We start from the raw sequence: 21933 nt of genomic DNA, 5'->3' as shown, positions 1-21933 counted from the left end.
GACAGATGAGGAGCCAGGTCAATGCAATTAGTTGTAACAGCATGTACAGGGGCAGACACTATGCACAGGAAAACAAGACGAATAAATGGACAAACACATTCAGAACCCCATGGAGAGAGAACCTAAGGAATGCACCCACACACACACTCACACAGATGATCTGTGCATCCCAGTGTGACCATATGGTTTGGCGGGGACTTCCTACCCACCGCAGAGGAAGTGTCCGTTTACAGTGCACAGTTCAGTTGTCTGCCATCACATCCTGTCTCCCAGCTTTAAACGGCAATACGAAGCCAGCTCTGCTCAGCCCAGTCACAGCTTTGAAGTTAAATCAAGCAGAAAGGAGACACAGTTCCCCATACCGTGCAATCAGCATTGGCATGAGATCTGGTGGGCCGCACGCAACCTCAAACAACAAAGCAACATAAAGGGAGATTCACTTTCTGCAGCTCGTATGTGTGAAGATGGTTCACTTTTCAGCCAGCGTTGCTGGTGGTGTGTCTGACACCCACCTGTCCTTGGGTAGAGTGTGATTAGGTGTTCTTAAAGCCAGCTTTTTGTAACAGAGTGGATGCGTGTAACAGATTGCGTGCGGAGAGCGATATGATAGGCTTATGATGGAATGATCCAGCAGACATTGACTAACAGTATGTGAAGTACAACGGGGCGGGTGTTATTGATGACTCTCTTAAAAAAGTGGGTATCATTGCCATGGCAGCCCATGCGTTATCACCACGCAGCCACGCCCAGTCCCCCCGGTTCAGACCAATGGGCAGCCAGCTGCCAAGCAAACAATCCCCAGCAGTGCTGGAATGGTTGCGGGCGAGAGGAGAATGCTAAATGTGCCACTTCATCTGGTGATTGACACAGAGCCTCTTGTTTACAGGCGCCATGGAGATTTGCATCTTTTTACCACTGCCACTCCTTCTCCTCTTCTCTCTCATTTCTCGCCTTCTCCTTTGTGTCCCCTTGCTTCACTCCCACAATCCTCCCCGTTTGTGGCGGCTCTGCATGAAGTGGATATTACCCCACCCTGCTGCTATGATATTGATCAGCCTCCTCCTTCCCTCTCCTCCTTTTCTTCATAGCCCACTGCATTGATTCCACCTCTCCCTCCGAGCCCGCCAGCTAGGAGTGATTACACACGCTGCTCACATACAGAGATGCAAACACACACACAAGCATACACATTAGTCTTCGGTAGGGATGTGGGACATGTAGCCTTGCTTTACTTTAAAGGCTATAAAGCTCAGCGGCTGCTGCACCAGCCCAGTGAAAACACTGCTTCTTTTCACTCAATCAAACCCAGTGACTGCCAGCTTACCATGACATATTACCATAATAAACATCTTTGTTATAGCATGTTAGCATAGCACACCAGCCATCTGGCATAAAGCTGACTGTGCTCTAGTGTTTTCTGTCAGGTTGGTGCTAAAGATGGCTGTGGTAGGGCTTGACAGGTGGACTCCAGACACCTTGTGATTCTGTGCAGAGCCACACGGAGCACATACACACTCCTTATATGGGCCTGCGGTGCTGCACTCACCAGCTACACACCAAAAGCTCTCCTACTAAAGTCAAAACAGTGAAATAAAACAGCTAGGAGTGGGTGTTAGAACAGCACAAGAAAAATACCTAATCACAAACTCGGCTCATCTGTGTCCACTTGAGCATAAAAATATCTCCCCACGTGTGAATGGACAGCCATGAAGTCGCGCCCCCGCCTAAAAACCCACGAGCAGCAGGAGCTCTTGGCTCGTCTGTACACGCTTGGACGTTAATCTGTTAACCAACCCTCTCAAATTGACCAGACAGTATCTCTGCTAACAATAGCGCGTGAAGTGCGAAAGGTTTGAGGTGGGGAGTCCTAGCCGATGAGCTAACGTAGGCAGTGTGGGCTGATGCAGCATGAACAACCACTTATCTCTGTGTAACCTCTCTCCGGCAGCAGCAACAATCCAGAGGAGTGTCTACACCAACAGGCCAGAGATCCCACATATTATACGCACCCTCGCTGCCATTTGGCATTTAAATGGCATTTTAGCATAGCAGCAAACAGTTTGCACCTAATTATGGCTAGCTGTTGCTGTGTAATGAGTTGAGCTAGTGTCTCTAAAAAAGCCACGGCTACTCTTAAGGGTAAGCAATATCTTTGCTTAATCCCAAGGTGGACTGGATGTTAGAAAGGATGGGCAGTCAAACCTGATACTGAACCAGCCTGAAGCTAAATTATTAATTATTAAATCATTGATAAGCTAAGACCTAATCAGTTCTGCTCTCTGCATTAAAGAAATTCAGAAAATAGATTGCTACATAATAGATTGCTACACAATGCTACGGAAGCATTACCTTGCACAACTGGTCTCCCCGACTCTACTTTTTTCCCTAATTTGCAATAAGATTAAGAGATTTGTCTGTGATGCAATTATGCTATTCCCAATCCAGAAAAGATCTCTCTCTCCCTGAGTCTGAGGGGCGGGGCGCTCTCCCTCTCTCTCCCTCTCTCTCACACACACACACACGCACGCACGCACGCACGCACACACACACACACACACACACACACACACACACACAGCTGTTTCATGCATCACACAAAAAGGCACTGCTCTTAATGACAATGCAGGAGAGAACCAAACGCCTCAAAAGCATAGTTACACTCCATCAGAGTCTGCGCTGACAATGCTTCTTGGCACAAGGGCAACAAGTCTTTTGCATTTGAGGGCACAAACAGAAGCAGACTGTTCGAAAAAACCAGTCAAAGCCAAGCGCAGAGATGTACAGCGTATGACTGCCGAGCTCACAGCCTATCTCGCCTTTCCCCAGCTATGCTATATATGCTAATATATGCCGGGTTATGGCTGAATTCACAAATTCAATCTGAAATGGTCAAAAGATCTTTTAAACTGTTGTTCGGAAACTGAACAGAGCAGGAGAGCATGAAGGGGTTAGCTTTTTGATGCAAAAACAATGATTTTGCAATTATTACACAATGCATATGAGCGAATAAAGCAATTCAGCTTTTAATTTTGCCTTTTCGCCTCCTAATAAGTTAAAAAGTACTAGATCAATAAACATTTAAATATCAACACTAACATTTGTGACTAATTAACAGGTAAGCACAATCAAAACTAAGATAAAGACAAAAGGGGAGGGGGGAACAAGGACAGTGTGAATGTGATCAATAGAGCTAATCAATATTCTTCCCCTGTACCTTCCACTGTTTGGATTAGTACTCGTATTGCACTACAACTATAACCTCGTAGACAGGGTCAAAGTGATTTAGAGAAAATGTCTCGCTTACAACTGAATGACACAATCAATTAGCTGCTTTCAAATAAGAAAAACAGTTAAAGCTGACAAATAAATAACATTACGTCTCATTATCGCTGTGAGTAGGCTCATCTAAAAACCCCACTAATGATCCAGGGAGGCATCTTTAGAGATGACGTTTTGGGCCAAAAAAGTACTCCAGGAGACAGTCAGCCATCTGTTAACAGCGAGCTTCATCAGTCCCCCACCGGCCCTGTCAAAAGTCTACAGCTCAAACGGCGTAAGCACAAGCTCCACTGCGAGGTTGACGTTGGAGAAATGAGGTGTGTGTTTGGTGTAAATGTGCGTTTCTTGGCTCTGCGGGGAGGAGAGGACGAGAGGTCGCCGTCTATCCAAGGAGCACACCCCAGACATACGGGGGGTCTCGATCACCCCCATCAACCCTTCACACCCTCCGCCTGCTGATGGAAAGAGCCTCCGCACTCATCCGCCAACTCCATTACCTGCTGTGACAGGGCCGCGCATTAAATCATTCCGTTTCACCTGGAGAGGAAGGTGAAGGTAGGAGGAAAGAGAAGTGGGAGGAAGACAGTGAGTGTTTGTTTTTTTTTAATTCTTGCTGGTCTGTGAGCTAATTCTTACATGCCCTCGTGCTGGGCCGCCATCAGATCATCCCCATCCCAACATGCACAGACGCCACAAGATGAATCACAAGGGCCAGACAGAGGAGAGAAAGGAAAGAGGAGACAAAAGAATGCGGAATAAGGTGAGAAAGGTAAAATAAAAGAAGACGTATTCAGTCGCAAATGGGTTGGCCACGATAGCAAACTATAAGTGGGCTATTAAGCTCGATAGCTAGTTGGTGCAGTTAAGAGTCTACACAGCTGACTGCATTATCCCTATAAAAGCACGCTGCCTGTTCAATCTGGATTAAAAAAAATTATGTAATTTAAACGTGATTCAATTAGCTCTGGAAAGAAAAAAAGAAAAGCAAGAGAAGGAATTAAATAGCATGTCAGATAAAGCTCCCAACACAGATTCCTATGCAGGGCAGAAGCTTGGCTTTAAAAAGGGGGATAGGGGAGAAGCCACTAGATAAAACGTAATGGATTTGACAACTGTACAAAAAAAAAGACAGACTTAAGGGAGGTCTGTACTTCTTTTTTTTTATCATTTCATTAAGATAGTGCTTAGGCTAATTTAACAGTGGGCTTAATAACGCAGACTTTCCTCCCTTTACTCTGTACACAAGTGTTAACTGCCTGCTGGAACAAAGGCGGCTCTGTTCACAAACACAACACTGCCAAACTGTTAAGTACATTCCTATAAAGAGAGGAACAAAGAGCATTTGAGCGTGGCAGGAGGGGAAATGAATACAGCTACTGAGGGGATAGCACGGCTCGGCCCTTTGATGCCAGGAAATGTCTTTACCATCACAGACACTGTTTATACAGCTTCGTAGCATACTCTTCTTCTTTCTTTCTTTTAAGATCGAGGCAACAATAAAATAAACTGGTAGTACTGTGAAATCTCAGTAGGGATGATGTTTGGGAGAGATTACTGCTGAGAAGGAGAGAAAGGGAGTCTGAGGTATGTACTGCCAGACAGCAGACAAGTGGAGGAGATGGTGGAGAATTTAGAGGTTTGGACTGTTTTTTAGGGAAGCACAGCAGAGTACTTGGGAGGGGGGCGTTACACAATGCAGGAATAATGAAGTGTGCAACGTTTTGTGTGTGGATACAAGTTGCAAGAAGGCACAAACACCTATCCGCAGGATAAATGAAGTGTGTGTGCAAGTGTGGTGAAGCGTCTCCGAGCCTTCGCAGCTGCGGTTCCCTCAGTCCATGTGATCCATTGGTGGTGACAGACAGGCAAACACAATTTAGGCTTGCCCATCAAAGCACATGCAGCACCAGCCGCAGCCACTGCAGGCGGAAATATGACGCACAGAATGGAAAATACACAATCCTCCCCTCTGTGTCTAAGAAAAGACCAGCACAGATTTGTCATTACCTGAAACACGAGGAAAAACACATTTTATCTATGCTTTTCAACCCTGTTTCTATGCCCTATTGTACATGCGAGCAAAGGCAGTCACCTTTCTGTCAATCATCGGGCATATTGGTGCATTTTATGGTTTGAAAGCTTCTACAAAATCTACTAAAATCCTTCGATGAGAGCAAAAGCTGCAACCATGAGCCCTTCCAGTGTTTTATTTGTTGGTTATGGAGTACCTCCAGTGTGTAAATCTTGATAATATGTCTGGTAAAACTCTCTGGTCTCTAGGTTTGTTCGCATATAACGACTGAGTTGTTCTCAAGAAACTGAATCAGACTTGTCAAACAGACCAACATCACCCTTTTAATGATCAAAGCTCGAGCACATGTCAGCCAGTTGTGTTGGATTAGATCAACAAGCATTTTTAGATGGAGGACAGAGTTAGCAGTCATTCAAGCTGTAGCACATGTACAAAGTGTCAGAAGGTCTGTATGAGATCGCTGTGGTGCTGCAGGGGAGCTGCTGGAGATGACAGCCTGTGGTGATGTCACTGTTTTTTTTGTTTTGTTTTTAACAGCTTTGCGAGGCGAGCGAGATCCAAGCTACGAAAAGCTACATTCCTCAGACCTCACGGCAATCCCTGAAATTTCCTCTTTTCGTGTCTTCCCCTGTCTCTGACCGATGCCTTTGCCCTCTTTTCCTTCCTCCCTCTGCTCTCTCTGCTGGCAAGAGTTAATTTGCACCATGTGTTCTTTAATAGAGATTGGGGGGGGGGATAGGGCCCTGGTGGAAGCGTGTGAACCCGATACCACTGTAAATCTCCACTTCCACAGTGTTATACTCTCTCGCCCCTCCTCCTCCTCTTTCTCTCCTTTTCTCTGTCATTCTTTTTTTTATTGGCATGTCACACATTGGACAAGCTGGAAATTAAACTGAGCTAAGTTGAGCACCAGTGGTGAAGCATGCCAGATACCTCCTTAAGCTGAGAAAGGGAGGGGAAAAGTGAATGTTGGAAAAAGGGAAAAGAGTGGCGGGGGGTGGGGGTGTGTGTAGCTGTAATGTAATGTAGGAGAAGGCGAGGAGGTGGGGGTAAAATTAGCCATCCGTTTTCAGAGCAGAGGCCAATCCAATTAAAGCTTGACCAGTCCACGCAAATGTGTTTAGTGTCTGGTTACTACACTCAGCACTGGGTGGCCAGGAAGACACAAGAGATTCTCCAAGTACAAAACTCACTGCAGCGACCAGGAAGGTGACACGGAAAAAATAAAATCCATGGAAATGATGAGTGAGCAAAGACAGAACGAAGAGTCTTATCTACAATTTAAGGTCCCAGTGGTTACGAGACGCTGTGAACATTAGCCTACTTCAAAGAAACCTTCACCCTCTAATTTAGTGTGCAGCCCCATATGGAGGACGAGGGGGAGGATGCTTTCTTTTCAATAGGAAGACCTTGGTTGAGTGATTAAACAGGCGCTGCCATTATTTTCCCATACCACCAGGTTGGGAGTCCTGTGTATTATGTGAGCATCAAATCTGCCTGCCTTTGTAGGCATCTGTGCCAAAAAGGGCATTTGTTTTTCCTGCTTTCTCATCAAAGTCAGCAGCAGAGAAGGCAGCAGTGTCTGTTTGCTATTAAGATAAAGTGTGGTGCTAAACTCCAGTGCATGGTGACTTCAGTTCATGTGATGAAAATGCAAAGAAATCAGAGTTGTTTTCAATTGTATTCAACTAAAAAAATTTTTTAAAGAGGAAAAGTGTCTGAAGCAGAGCAACCAAGTATTTTAACAAGGTGGCAACAAAAGATGAAAAAAGCACTTTGATTTTCAATGTTGGTCCCAAATGTCATTTATCCCTGGAAAAAAATAATACTAATAAAATGAAATCTTTGTATGAGGCCAAGCCGGTCAGAGTAAACTAATTAGACTCTAAAGTGGGGGGGTAAAGTAGTCAAAAGGCTTCTCTGCTGAATTATTTAGCAGTGAAGGGTCACAGAGGTGGCTATTGATTGGGCCTTTCTGAAAATGTTACGGCCGCTGGCCTGGCCCTTCAGTCCGACCAACCCCCCATTGTCCGCAGGCTGCGCCCACACCCCATCTGGGAAAGTAATCACCACTCATAAAAAAAACACACACACACACAAACCCCATTTTGATTTCAGTCTACTTCACTCCCCTCCCGTCTTCTATCCTAGAGAAAGAGATAATCCTATTGGTTGAACAACTAGTTTCCATAGCAGCGTTTAGCTAATGCACAGCGAGGGCAGTGAGGGTGAGAGAAAAAAGTGTTATCTGTCCAAAAAGATGAAAAGAGGGAGAGAAGAGTCGAAGAGCCATGCAGAGGGTTGGGCAGGTTTCATTTCATACCCACAAGGAGAGCTCAATCCCAGTTGCTCCACTTGCTGGGCCTGAAATGTGTTGTTATCTCAACCTTGCCATTTGTATTGCTTTATTTATTCATCACTGCGCTGGTGTGGACAATCAATCTAACCCGTCTCCCAACAGAGACGGGGCTCTGTAGCTGTCAGAGAGACGCATGCCTGTCTCCATCTGATTTGAGAAATGCACCACGCTTGCAAACCGACACCAGAGTAGAACTACGGCTTGTCAGTCTTGCAAAAATTGTAAGCGCATACATGAACAGAAAGAGCAGCTGCTTTAAGCTGGTCACCAACGTGGCAGCTTAATGACCTAATGTTTTTCCAGAGAATGACATTAATGGCTTCACCTCAATGAAAATTCAAGCGTGAGAAACGCGAGTGAAGTATGGAGGGAACGGGATAGGGTGCCTCATACCTCACACAGAACAGAAGAATGAATCGAAATGGTCACAATGGACAAAGTGGCACGATAGTACCAAAACAGTGGCAGAAAATGCTTTGCTCATTGGGTCTAGTCATAATCAAATGCAAGGAGAGGAAAGGGAGTGGGCCATTTGTCAAATGAAGATAGCTAATCTGAGCAGAATTTGTCCAAATAGAAAAACCCCCCAAACAATCCTGCTTTGTTTCCCTTTTGCAGCCAAGTGGAAGTGAATGGCCATTCAGTGTTTAATAGCTGCTGTGTTGTGCTTGTATTGCTTTAAGGCTGCCACTCAATGGGGGAACATTACAGGCAGGATGCTTCAATCACACAGTCTGCAGCAGGCTCGCCTGGCCGGCCATGTCTGTAGACGCCTAGATGCCCTTGTCAAAGCTGCTTCCTCACAGAGAGCACAGAGACAAGCACACACTTAAGACAGCCCCATGCAACTGTGAAAGAGTGCACCTCCACATGTTCATGCCTGAGAAATGTAGCAGCTCGCTTACAGCAGCTGAGTGGACTGTGGAATGAAAGGAAGAGCTGAGAAGCACACACACGAATATATACACACACACACAAACACACAAAATTGCCCCTAATGACTGTAGCGCCCCTCTCTCAAGAGATGGCAGCGGCTGCTGCTCTACTCAATAAATATTAACAAGAAGTACGACTGATGGTGGTGCTCACTGATCCATAATTGCATTTCAAAATGTTCGATGGGGGTGGGGTGGAGGGTGGCCGCAAAGGGAGAAAGGAGATAAAAAAAAAGAGGAAGCTCAGCCTTCCAGGCAGTGACAAGAGACAAGTAGTGATGGCTGTCTAGTAAACCTCCCACTGTCATTTCGGTGGCTCAGCACCAACAGTCTGACATGCTTGCTTTCACTGAATCACCGCACATGTGGGGATGGACCGCGGGGACGGTCGCAAGCTCCATTAGCACATATACACTTACAGATATCCCACGGATCTGAATACGTGCATGTGAGCTAGCCGCAAGCTAATTAGCCCGTGGATCTCATTGTTAAACTAATTCTCAGCACTTTGGATTCCATTAGGACTGTAGTCAGGGTCCACAGAAAACCTAATAAGTGCTCATGTTAAGCATGCGTATTTATGCACATAAATTTGCATCTTTATCAAACATTTTTAATTATGGACTTTGAATAGGAAGCACTTTCCAAGGCTGAACGTTATACAGCAGCTAAAACAGTCAGGGATCAGTTGTGAGAGATATAATTAGCATTTGGTGTGCACATGTGTGCGTGTTTATGGAGAAGGTATACACATGTTGTTAACATGACACATTAACTGTTATGTCAATCTAAAGAAAACATGTATGTGAATACCCACACACAGACGGTGCATGTGTCCCGATTACACAGATAGTAAAGCTTAACAATAAATGATTTACTCATTAAATCACACACACGTGCCACTAACTGAGCTTTAGAGGCTTCTAAATCTGCACCCCTGTCTGCAGTGCACCTTTAGCATTGGTAGATGGGTTTTTTCATATTTTTTTAATCTAGCACTAAAACTGAGATGGGATTTTGTGCCATCATTAAAATATTACAGCACATCCACGCATCTGATTTTCTATAATAGTCCCACAAACAACCGTGTCACACTGTGAAAATGCAGAGTTTTCCTCATTAATTTGCAAGCTCTTTGCTAATTAAATGTTTTGGCCCGCCAATTAATTATTCCAACCGGTTCAGGAAATAGACAATATCATCTCAGCATCACAAAAGAGAAAATGCATCAAAATGCTTTTGAATGAAGTTAAATAAAAGAATCCTTTTCATTTTAAACACATACATTCAGATAATTCAAAATACTGCTGCCATTATTTGTAAGAGTTCTATGATAAAAGAGGATGACGCGAGTGATATGTCGAAACAAATTGGGGCCATTTCTTTGCATCAAACCGGATTTATTAACCGTAAAGACAGAGATTAGACACTGAGAGGAGATGTAAATCACCCCATGTGCAAAGCTAAACCCTTACAGCAGGATAAGCTACGCTTCCTATGCAATCTGTTATCCTCTGCAGAAACACCTATGGTTTCGACACATCTCATCATTTAGACTTAACATCATTATCTCCAGTAATGCGCATCCACACATGCCAAGTGCATGTATTGACGTGTTACTTGACAGTGCTCAGACCTGTACAAACACGACATCACAACATGTTTTCCCTGGACAAACACAAAGAACATAAAGCGTGTCGCAGATTAACCTGTGCACATCTCGCAGACGAAACAGAGCGCACTCAATCTCGGGTGGTTATAACCTTACACTGCTGCTAAATGACGGGACATAATGAAAACCAGTGAATACAGTGTGCTCTGTACTGTAGCTGATCAGGACTGCAACATATGAGCACGAATCCTGGCAAGATAATTGCATTGTACGTGGCATCTAATTAAATGTCCATAAGCAGGAAGATCCAGGGGTGGAGATGAGCATTTGTTTGTGAGGCTAACAGTGGGAGAGAAAGACTGTGAGGGTGTGTGTGTGTTTGTATGTTTGTGTGTTGGTGTACTGGGCTCCTCAATCCCTTGTTCCCCGAGGGAGAAACGCTGCAATCACTCCATTAACGAAAGAGGGAGGGAGACAGGGTTGCTGGCAGGGAAAGAGAAGGATGTAGGGAAAGGAAGGACGGGAGGGAGGATGGGGCACAGCTGACTTGGCCAATAACAGCAAATAAGGCTAGCTACAAGCAGAGAGGAGAGGTGGGAGGGTCAATGAGCGTCGAGGACACGAGCACAATGGCTTGAACATGGGATGGGAGGAGGGAGGGAGGTGAGTGACAGCAGATAAAGAGGAGAGGGGACGATGGGGGGAGGAGGGGAATGAAGTGTAGAAACAGACAGATGAGAGAGTGAGAGGGAGAGAAATGGAGACAGAGGAGAGAATTGAGGTAAGAAGAGCAGGATGGATTGGTGAAGTCAGGGTCAATGGGCAGATATGGCTGCAGACTGCTCAGCGCTCAGTTTCTGTCAGGCGGCTTTTTGTCTTCGATTCTTCTCTCACGGCGACATACGACTCGCGTGAGAACAAGATTAATACGTATCAAAGTACATGATCATAATACAAGCTGCGTGACCAGAATAGAAATGCGGCGCAAGCACACACAGACACGCACAAGATAAAAAACACACAAGTCTGTATCTGGCAAGCTCCCTGCATTGCTTTCATCCAGTATAGATTGTAACACATTACAAGGTCACGGCACTGGGTGTAAACAGAAACTAGCCCTTGTGGGAGAACAGCCTAAAGGACTGCAGGCCTTTAATTGACCTAACTAATCACATCCGAGAGAATGCACTGTGATGCACGTTTACAATACCCGCCATGTTACCCGCCTTAAACGAAACATTTCAATCATTCTTTGATTCATTTAAAGTCACAATTTCGTGCCACCATTTATTTCTGTTTTTTTTTTTAATCTCCTGCAAGTTTTGCAAATAATTTTTGTCATTTTCGAAAACTGATGAGTTTTACTAATGTTGCTGCAAACTTTCACACTTTTAATAATTGAAATGTGGGCGGCAGAGATTTTCATCTTTGTAAGAGTGTTTTAACACTTCGCCACGCCACTACCGCTTCTAACGGTTTAGAAACAGTCCGCTGCTGCTCATCTCCGTATCTTGGCAGACATGTTAGGAGGGAGGGAGGAGGTGGAACTCTATATGGATGGATCAATGTGTCACAGGGGTTGCAGTGGGCACCAAAGCTGCCACTGTTGACTAAACGAGTCAGGCAAAAATGATTGCCCTCCAAGTCCACAATGACCCTAAAAGTGACGCGGAATTGATTTTTTTTTTTGCATGTGTTATTGTTGAATGGACTTCTTGGTGTTTGTGTATGCGTGTGGAAAAGGGGTAGATGACATATATGTAATGAGAACAGGCTCAGAATCACCTCGACGTGGAGAAAACGCCAAGTGAGAAAAAGATAAGAAATACATAAACAGAGAGGCCGGCTTCAATCCTTGTTCTTTGCGTGCAGGAGAGATTGATGGCTGCATTCAGGATTTCTACACCCCACTAATTGGATTCACAGGTCATTAGATAAAGTACACAACTGAGACTGTTATGGCCTAAAGACTGAGGAAGGCAAGTGAGAGTTGGGGAAAAAGGAGAAAGGTACGAGAAGGGCAATATTGATGAGGTTGTTTGGTTCAGGACCAATAAAATTTCTTCCCCTTTCTGCTGTGTCTCCAAAGCCCTGTTCCACCACGCAGAGGTGGGGTGGAGTGATCGATAATTTGTGCAGCAAGAAAAGGTGGTGGTGGTGGAGGGGGTTGGAGGCAGAAGGAGGGAGGGAGGTTAGAGAGGAGATGGGAAATAAAGAGAAGCAGTTGATGTTATACGACTCATGTTGCCTGTTGTCTCTTCCTTTCAATATATCGTGGCAGGGAGAGGAAATGAGATTAGCCTGACCATTATGTTCTGCAAAAGAGCCGAATGAGTGAAGGAGCATTTTATTCTCCCAAAAGCACAAGGCCTCTGTGCCCCAGTTTTGAGCGCAGGGTGACGGGGGTAGAATCGAGGTTGGCTCAGCTAGATGGTAGTTTATACAAACGTGCAATTACAACCTAAATCAGCCATCATCCTAAAAGAGGATTGTGTGCTAGACTACCAAACAGAGATTACGAGTTTTCAATGTAGCCTGGCTTTTTTTTTTTCTTTTGTGTGTGTGTGTGTGTGTGTGTGTGTGTGTGTGTGTGTGTGTGTGTGTGTGATTTGTAGTTCAGTGACAAAGTGAGCTCACTGAAAAATGCTGTACGTGTTTAGAGAGCCAGCGGGGGCTTGTTGTCTTAACATAGGAGGACAAGGGTACAGTCTGCTCAAACACATACAGGCATGCAGATGGCTGTTCATTAATTACAGACGGACTGGGGGAGGGAGTAACAGAGAGACAGAGCCAGACACAGAGGGAGACAGAGAGACAGAGAGAGAGGTCAGCTAATGTAGCTAGCATTCTGCCTCTCTCCCTGGACAATTACCTCTGCCTGCCCCAGACCTCTTCTGGCGCTCTTAATCAAGGTGCAAGTGCGTGGGTGTTCGTGCGAGTGTGTGTGCATGCGTTCATAAGAAAAGGTTCCTGCCATCCTCAGCAGTCTCTGAAAGCAATCCGATTAAAGCCTCGCTGCTGTGGGGCCTAGCTGCAAGGCCTGCAGCTCACCTTGAAAACCCTTCTACACTCAGCTGCCCATTGAGCACAAAAGCATTTGCAAGTGTGTGTAATTATCCTAAAAGACAATGATCACTTTACTAGAATTCATATATTCTCAATAAACAATCCATAAACGTGTAGATAAACAAGTAATTGGTCCACATGTAGCGGTTAAGAGGGGCTACTGTAGTCTTCATGCCTTGCCCCTCACAGCATCCACCAGTGTGTGTTTGTGTGTCTGTGTGTGTGAATTTTAGGCAAGGCTTAGGCATAGAAATAAGCGTTTGTATGAATGTGTGTGAATGGAAAGCACTTTAGCACTTTGGCTGCTCAAATTGAACAGAAAGGTGGTATATGAGTACAGTATGTTTACCTAACTTAATAGACATCTGTGCATTTTCTTGTTATTTTTGGCCAGTTTTACAAATAAACATGTATTTAAGTTTCAGTGAATTAGCTGTGACTGTGAAAGACAGATGACCTGTCTAGAATCCACCCCACCTAAAACTGAAAAAGTGCGAAATTAAGCACAAAATGTTTATCTATATTACTTTAGAATCTCAATTCTGGTTTCCTTCGGTGGATGTTAGGCCACACACACACCCTCACCACTCCCCTGTCTCATAAAGCACCAAGTATGGCCTCTGACTCTAACAGCCATTCCTTTGGCCCAACCCTCCCCTCCCAAAGTCTTCTGTGCTCTGCTTAGACAACCAATCTCCTGAAAAACAGGTAATACTTGGGAGGCTTTGCCGTGGCTTCAAAAGGCAACACAAACCCATTCATTACAAATTCCAAGAGTCTTTTCCCAATAAACAGTGGTCACATTACTGCAAACCTGGACCGAAATGAGTTCCGCTTTTTTGTTCGCGGCAGTCGAATGCCACGCAAAAGACCAATTAAAAACATTCAAATTCAGTTTCATAATGAATTTCAAGCTTCAGTGAAATATTTCCATTTGAAGGTTGGCCCGAAAATAGAAAACAATCTTCTGGGTGCATCGGCCTTTAGGAAAGATCCAGCATGGGGTGAGCCACTGGTGCCATTAGTGTAAAAAGACACAGTGTGGCAATAAGACAATCCAGGATTTTACATCAAATTACAAATTACTTAAAAAAAAGATAATCTGCACCCAGTCGTGAAACTCCTTCTAAAACTGTGCAGTGTGTCATTAAAGGCAATTACCATATAGCAAACTAACTGAAGCTCTCAAACCATAATACTGTGCCCTTTATTTTATTATTTGCATAGACAAAAACAAATCTATTACGGATGAACTCAACTTCCTCTTCTGGAGAAGGCAGTGTGAGTATGTGTGTGTGGCTGTGATGAATTTTAAGTGTCCTGTTGCGCAGAAAACAAGCACCGTCTCACTAAAGTGACCGAGCCTGATGAATCAGCTATTCTCATCAGCAAATTAAAAACTAATTTCTTTCTTTATTCAGCAAAAGAGGCAATTTGGCCACATTAGGTCGTAAAAAAGGGAAAAAAAAAATCAATTGAAAAGCGGTGAAGGTCTCCTTCGTTAAATCAATTAACCACATCGACTAACATCTATATTTCCATTACAGGCATTATTACACTGCCAGTGGACTGCAAAGGTTAGTGGTGTTTAAGATTCGCTGAAGGATTTTTATTTGCCAGTACAAAAAAAAAACCCCAAACTGATGATATAATCCATCAGCACTTCAGTATGATCTGTTATGTAAATTTAATCAGCTTTGCCCCGATTTCCTTTGGAATTTCTTCTCAACAATAGTATGCTTTCCCTTGTATGCCATGTATGGATGGGTTGGTGTGAGGAAATGAGGACATGAAATAGGCTGATAGGAAGTGGAACAATAAAAAGAAATCTACTCACCAGCTTGAAATCCTGAATGCTACAAATGAAGTAGGGAGTGTTGGGCCGCTGACTCTCAATGTACACACAATCTGCAAGTGAGAAAAAAAAAAACAGGAGATGTTCACACTTCTCAAAGCTTTCATGCTTTTAAGCAGCCAGACTCAGTAATATATTATTTTGTGTGCTGTTACCTCTGCTGAAAAGACATTTTTTTCCTCCTTGAGTCAAATTCAATTGGAATGCGAGTAATAGGATTAAGGACTTTTGGAGCGCTACAAGGTTGCCTTTCCAAAGCAAACATTACGCCCCAGGGGAATTATGTTATTGTTCCACTCCATTTATACACCAGTGAGCAATACTAGCTTTAACCCCATCCCACCCCTCAAGTCTTCACTGTGACTTGTTTTTTACTAAAATGACAACTACAGCCAACAGTTAGCTCTGGGTTACTCTGAGAGAAACAAACCAATTAAAAAAAAGTGTGTGTGTGAGAGAGAGGAGCTGGGCCGGCTGGCTGCGTGGCTAAATTGAATGTGACTGGTGGTATGGCCAGGTCATGAACTCTCATCTCCTTAACAAAAACATTCACGCTGCAGAGGACAAAAAACACACAGCCACTTCTGTTAGGAAGGAGAAAAAAAAGGAGGAGGTGGTGGTGTTGGGGGACACAGCTAATGGTTACTGCTCACCCCGCCACAGTACTTTCCAGAAACAGCCAGGTTTTTAAATGATTATTGAGAGAGAGCGAGAGATGTGAATTCACAAAAGTCAAATTAGCATAACAGTCACCTTTGGCTCTTAACTGCAACACAAAACCAGGAGTGTGATCAAACTGAGTGTAAAATGATTTATTTTGGTGTAAAACAGGAGTTTATACCAGGCAGAGCAATCAAAAGCCATTCACTTAATTGATTGAGAAACAGATCGCACACACGCGGAAGCAGTGTGACAAAAGCTACTTGAATGCTCCCAGGGTCGGTGCTCCTACCAATTGGAGCAGCGAGGAGAGGAAAAGTGTAACGCTTCTGCTGCCATTAACTCGCATGCACACACACAGCCATGAAGGAGGGCGATATCTCGCAGCTCTGTGAGCTTTGACTCATGGGGGGGAAAAAAGAAAAGAAAGAAAGAGAGAACGCCACCATCGACAACATTTACACTGACAACACAAATGGCTGGCGCTCGTCTCGCTGAAACACCTGCTGAGCTGCTCCTCACAGAAGTATTACGCCACACTTTTCCCTAACAAAAGATCGCGTAGCCGCCTTCTCTCAGCGACCGACGCTGCCATCATCTGTTATTTATTTGTGTCAACAGAGTTATCGATCGGGCTGTGGTTTATCTTACCGCTTGCAGAGGAACAGAGAGGTGGCAAAAGACATTAAATGACTCTGACACCCAAGACACCATTTGTAGAGGGGGGCTGCTGTGTACATGTGCGCCTGTGACATCATGGGCTTTGTTTTTTGAAAAGCTATGTGTGCGCGCGTGTGTGTTTGTGTATGTAACCTCGGGGTGGGCTTGTTATCTGCTGGAGGCTGAATGAGCTGTTCTAAAAGGGGGAAGTGGGTGTGTGTGTGTGTGTGGGGGGGTATTATCGCCCTTGCTGGCTCTGAGTGACGCATTATATCTCTCTCACTACTGCCCTCTTCATGCTTCTCCACCACCACCCGCCCCCCTCCTCTACACCATCCCTGGAAGTCATTTACAAGATAACATGAATGAAAATATCCATCAGTGCTATTGTGTGATCTGTGAACAACACACTGTGTGTGTGTGTGTGTGTCTGTGTGTGTGTAGAGGAAGAGACAGAGAGAAACGGGTAGAGGAGGAGGAGGAGGAGGAGGGAGGATCAGGATGGAGGGAGTGGGGGGAGGGCAGAGAACAAAAGAGACTAATCTGAATGAGATGACATGTTTCGGAGGAGTCAAATCGGGGGAATTAGGGTTTAGTGTCCCTTCACCTCGGCAGCACATTCATTTAGAGAGGCCAGATCTCCGAGTCTGCACCCCAGAGTGCATCAACAGGCACAAAGAACAGACAGCAAGAGTGAAAAAGATAGGTGGAGGGCAAAAAAAAAAAAGAGTGAGAGAGAGAGAGAGAGACGGGGATCTAGTTTAATCATTCACAGACAGCAAGCGAGTCTATTCTTCGAGCGTCAAAAGCACATTCTGAATTCATCCTGGGCACTAAAAGTCTACCACCTCAAGGGCATTTCTCTGAAATTGACTCGAACACGAATCTCAATGAATGTGAAAGTTAAATCCAAGTTAACGCTTCAGACTCTGTCATCTGAACAAAAAGGAGGAGGCGACGGAGCTCGGGGAGGTTTGGGTGGGTGAGTGGGGGGTTAGGCGGGGAGGAAGGCTGAACCGGGCCAAGCGGTTCCTCCGGGGGTCTGCCTGGTTTGGTTAAACGTTCCTGCCATTTTGTGCATTTGGAAATGGGTCTCCTCGCTCAAGTGGAGAAGTAGAAAGGGGAGGGGGCGAGGTATTTAACAGAGGCGGGGGTCCATGTGGGGGATGGGCTTTTTTTTTTAGGGTTATAGTGTGTTCTGGCGAATGGATGCAGGCTTCACAGGAGGCAGGAGAGCCACGGCGGTGCTTTTTTTTTTTTTTTTTGCACATGAGCGCTCAATCATTCAAAAACCATACGTTTACGCCTTTCTGCTTGGAATCCACTGCTGACTGCAACGCCGAGAGAGACGGAGCGCGAGCTTGATACTTCGACAAAGGGAGATAATCAAGAAGTAACAGAGTGCAGTTCACCGAAACCTGATCCTGGTGGCGGCTGTTTCTCCGTTTAAACTGTACCTGCTGAGTTCAAGCGGCTGAATTTTCACTGTTACAACCTCACAACACACACAAACACACACTCAGTCTTTTTTTTTCTCAGCTGTACTTCATTGTTCAGTCAGCCATTCTCTCATGGCTGCCAAGCATGTCTAATCTAAAACACACCTAGCCTCAGCAAAGGAGGCATGTCCTATTCTCTTCTCCGTATCAAGCAAATAAAATGCTGTTTAATTTGCTGCAGCATTCCAGCAGAGGAGGGGAGGTGGGGGTGGGTAGGAGGTGGAGTTCTTAGATAATATCTGCTTGGATTTCTTTTATGAGCCAGCAACAATGGAAAGGTCACATTGTGAACACAGCCATGTATGCCAGTGTTTTGTAAACAGTGGTAAGGGGAGGAAGGGGGGGGTGCATATTTTAGGAAGCAAGACGGGCTTATTAAATCAAAAAGGGACTGTTTGTTTAAGCCGTGCTTGCAGGTGGTGAGTGATAACCAAGAGGCAGGACGCACCTGCGTTGTCAGAAGTGGTGCTCGGCTCAAACGGGCAATGAAGATGTGTGCGGCTTTAGCAAAGCTAGCAACAACGACAGCAACAACCCCACCCCCAACAATATTCTTTGAACCTACTGATCTTAAAATTAAACACACAACATGAAATACTGAAAGTACAGAGGTGTGAGATGAAATATAGATAGAAGAAAGATAAGAGTGGTGCAACTAGTGATTCACCGCAGCTCTCTTGAGCAAGACCAGCTGATGACCAAGGCCACTTCCTGCTGGGCCGGTCTCAGCGGGGTGCGCAACAGGCAGTCGAGCCCTGAAGGTAAACAGACACTTGATTCTTCCTCAACTTTCCTTCCTCTCGTCTCAACAACCAGCCCAACAAGTCTCCCTTCTTCTCACTGGAAAAGCAGTGGGAAATACCTGGCAAGCGATACCATCAGCTCTCTACAATAGGGCAGGCCTACAGCTGACTGAGCTCCTAGGGGAGAACAGAAGCTCTTTGACAACACCACCACCCCCCCCACCCCTCTCCTTTCCCTCTCGGCTAGCCCACGCTTTCTCATTTAGCAGTCGGCAGGTGGTTGGATTTCACTAAAAAGCCCTTTTCCCAGAGTCTCTAGCGTGGGGAGAGATGGGAGAGCGGAGAGGGCCCTTTTAAAAATAGATCTGTTCAGTTAACGACAGGCTACAGATTCACACTGCTATGTTTCAATATGAAATGACTCCAAGGGCTTGTCCCCTATGTTAGCTTGAATGGAAACTGCAAACTGATCGACAGCTAGCTGTGGTAGCGGATGGGTTGTGCTGCCTTTTCTGTACTACACTGGCTGTCTTGGCTCTAAAAAACTAGTCCAACATTCACAGATTCACAACTTCCTGGTTTCCCAATAAGATTCATACTGACAACAATTTAGACATGTAATGATCAGTGTGGGTAGTTCTATTTTGGACAGTAACTTTGCACAATCAAAGCTAAAACAGGTTGATGGTAATGAGTGTATATTTGAAAAGGATATCTGAAGCCCTTATAAACATAAAGAACATGGCAAGTTTGTGGGACAACCAACAGTTGTTCTAAAGTTTGAACAACTGTTGGTTGTAGTTGGTTGAATTTGTGCATTACAGAGATACAGCAAGACTCACAAACACACATGTAAGCATACGACCCCAGGGTTCTGTGGTGACTGCAGCAAGGAGTGCCAGTTGCCCACATCAACAAATCCTTCAACACACACAGTGTGTTTCTCAGTCTAGCCTCAATCTTTCTGCATATATGATTCACCTTCTACACAAATCTACACTTGCCAAGAAAAAAAATGACTAAAATGAATCAAGTGTTTCTGCTGCAGTAGCCATGTTGTGTGACATACAGTGAGGGAGAAGGACAAGGAGGAGGGGGGATGGTTTCCATTAGCTCCACTGTATGGTGTGTGTCTGCCAGAGATAGGAACCATGTTTCCAACTGTTAAAAGTATGCCTTTTTATGTGACAGGGTGTGTATGTATGTTTTTCAGTACACAAATGCTGGTTATCAGCATTCTATGTATGTGTGCGCACTGTTTCTATGCTTCTAGGGTGTCTTCTATTGATCCACCACAGCAGTGTGTATAATCTCTAGAGAGAGGATCTATAATCTAGGGTGGGGATGTGGATGAATGTAGAGAACAGGCTTTGGAGGTGTCTGGCTGGGCCCGGGGAAGTGGTGCGAGCTCAGCCACAGGGTACAGATCGATTTGGCATGTCTGCTCGAGCTAGCTGTTCACCCCAGCAGCCGATCATACAAATGGCCCGGGACACAGTCCCCTGGACACCACCAGGCAAACTCCTCCATTCCTTTTACAACAGCAGCAAAGCTAGAGTTAGCTGCAGGCCCACCTACTGGCCGATTGCACTTCCCCATCCAATCGATGTGCGCTAAGCTGCCTGAACCCATCTTCAAGGGATAGAAAGGCTAAGCAGAGAGATTGGAGGGTGGCTGAGGACCAGGAGTAGGGAGATGGTTTCAATACTAGCTTAACTGTTCTTTTTTATGTGATAACACAGGCCTGTATGTTTCTAAATCTCCCCTGTGACAAAAGCAATCAAAACGGCATTTTGGTTCACGATTTCTTTCGCTTTCTGCGCTGTTCTCCATCACATTCTTCCCCTCCCCACATCTGGGGTGGCGTAAATCCCTCTTGGAGGGTGGTCAGTTTTACATATTGTGTGTCACTAGCCGGCTATAAAGGGATTTAACATTTAGTAAAGCATAATCCATTGCAGGCTTTGTGCCTGCCTAAGCTGCACACATCAAATCTGATTGCAAGAAGGCTGCTACCAATGACCAAGCTGTAGGAAACAAGCACTCTCACACACACACGCACAAGTGAGCACACACGCGCGTGCACAAACACGACTTGTCACTTGAACAATAAGCAGAGGAGACAGCAGGAAGTCGGCTGCTGAGGTGGAGGATCTTCCATGTTGACAACAGGAGGTAAATTACAAACGAGTGTACCGACGCTGGGGCCGTCACTACCCTATCGTGGCTCATTCCTAATCTAAACCAATCTTAACAGCTTCAGTCTACATGACGCGAGGAGGCTGTGACATTCAGGCCACTCCACAAATGTCAAACTAATAGAAGGAGAGGACAGGAAACGTAAATATTCCACATCAACCAGACCCTGTCCGTGCTGTTCGCTCGGTTGTGGAAATATAAATATTCGGAGGAGCTAATCCACTGAGACGGTCGACTCTGTTTATATGCCTTTTGAATGTTTCATTGATATAACTGACTGCTTCTGTTTTTGTTTTCTCACCCCTTTCCCCCAGCCCGCCCCCTACCTCGCATGGTCGACTATGAGACCCAGCGTCGGTGCTCTCTCTATTAAACATGAAATGCCAAGTAAAAAAGGCTTCAGTGGAGACCTCCGCAGAGTGATAGAGACAGAAATAGTGTGAGCAACAACAAGGCTTGATTCAGTGTGACTGCTTGCTTGAGGACTTCCACTGATACCAGCGCAGAGATAATTTAGCTGACCGGATTACGCAGCTAGGCTGAAAGCGCAGGTCTGGCTGTTTCACTGCACCTACTGGAATTCATCTGTTTAGTAGATGAAATAGAATAAAAGGAGGCCTGAGGATGATTCTGGACGTGTGGTTTGGGTAGACTGTTGAAGAAGACAGCCTAACACAGTCGCTGTAACTTCTTACATCTTCCCATTAAATACCCGAGCAGAGTGGGCCACTCCCCTCCCTCAGTACTTGACCTTTTGCAAGCTCCCAGAGAAATATAAAAGCATGAAGGCAATGATTTAGGTGCAAGGCAAGATAACAGTGAGCGGTGTAAAAGACACAGCTAGTTAGCCTGGCTTCTTTCCGTCACTCAGTGCTGACATTTCCGCCTCTAATACAACTAATTTAAACAGCAAGTAAAAGATGGGCTGTGTTTACAGCCACGAAAAAGGTCGCTTCTCTTTTTATCCTCGTTTATTCGACATATTCAAGACATACCGCCGTAGCTCGGGAAAAAAAATCCTCTCCCAGAAAGTA

The 21933-nt window shown here is 45.1% G+C and overlaps 1 protein-coding gene across 4 annotated transcripts in view; it reads right to left on the bottom strand.

Annotated features, from left to right (window-relative positions):
* Window positions 1-21933, bottom strand: part of rerea (arginine-glutamic acid dipeptide (RE) repeats a) — a 133957-nt gene that overhangs the window by 49483 nt on the left and 62541 nt on the right. For all 4 annotated transcript variants that reach the window (XM_085444948.1, XM_085444951.1, XM_085444950.1 and 1 more), the window contains one exon: window positions 15121-15191. In XM_085444948.1, coding sequence (XP_085301074.1) covers window positions 15121-15191 — 71 coding nt within the window. The remainder of the gene's footprint in view (window positions 1-15120; window positions 15192-21933) is intronic.

Source organism: Copadichromis virginalis, linkage group LG20 (assembly GCF_057382275.1).
Source record: "Copadichromis virginalis isolate Kocher_CV1m ecotype Utaka linkage group LG20, C_Virginalis_male_GT1.1, whole genome shotgun sequence".
NCBI classification, from domain to species: Eukaryota; Metazoa; Chordata; class Actinopteri; order Cichliformes; family Cichlidae; genus Copadichromis; species Copadichromis virginalis.
Note: the sequence above shows the minus strand (reverse complement) of the source record. Positions and strands in the feature narration are given on the sequence as shown.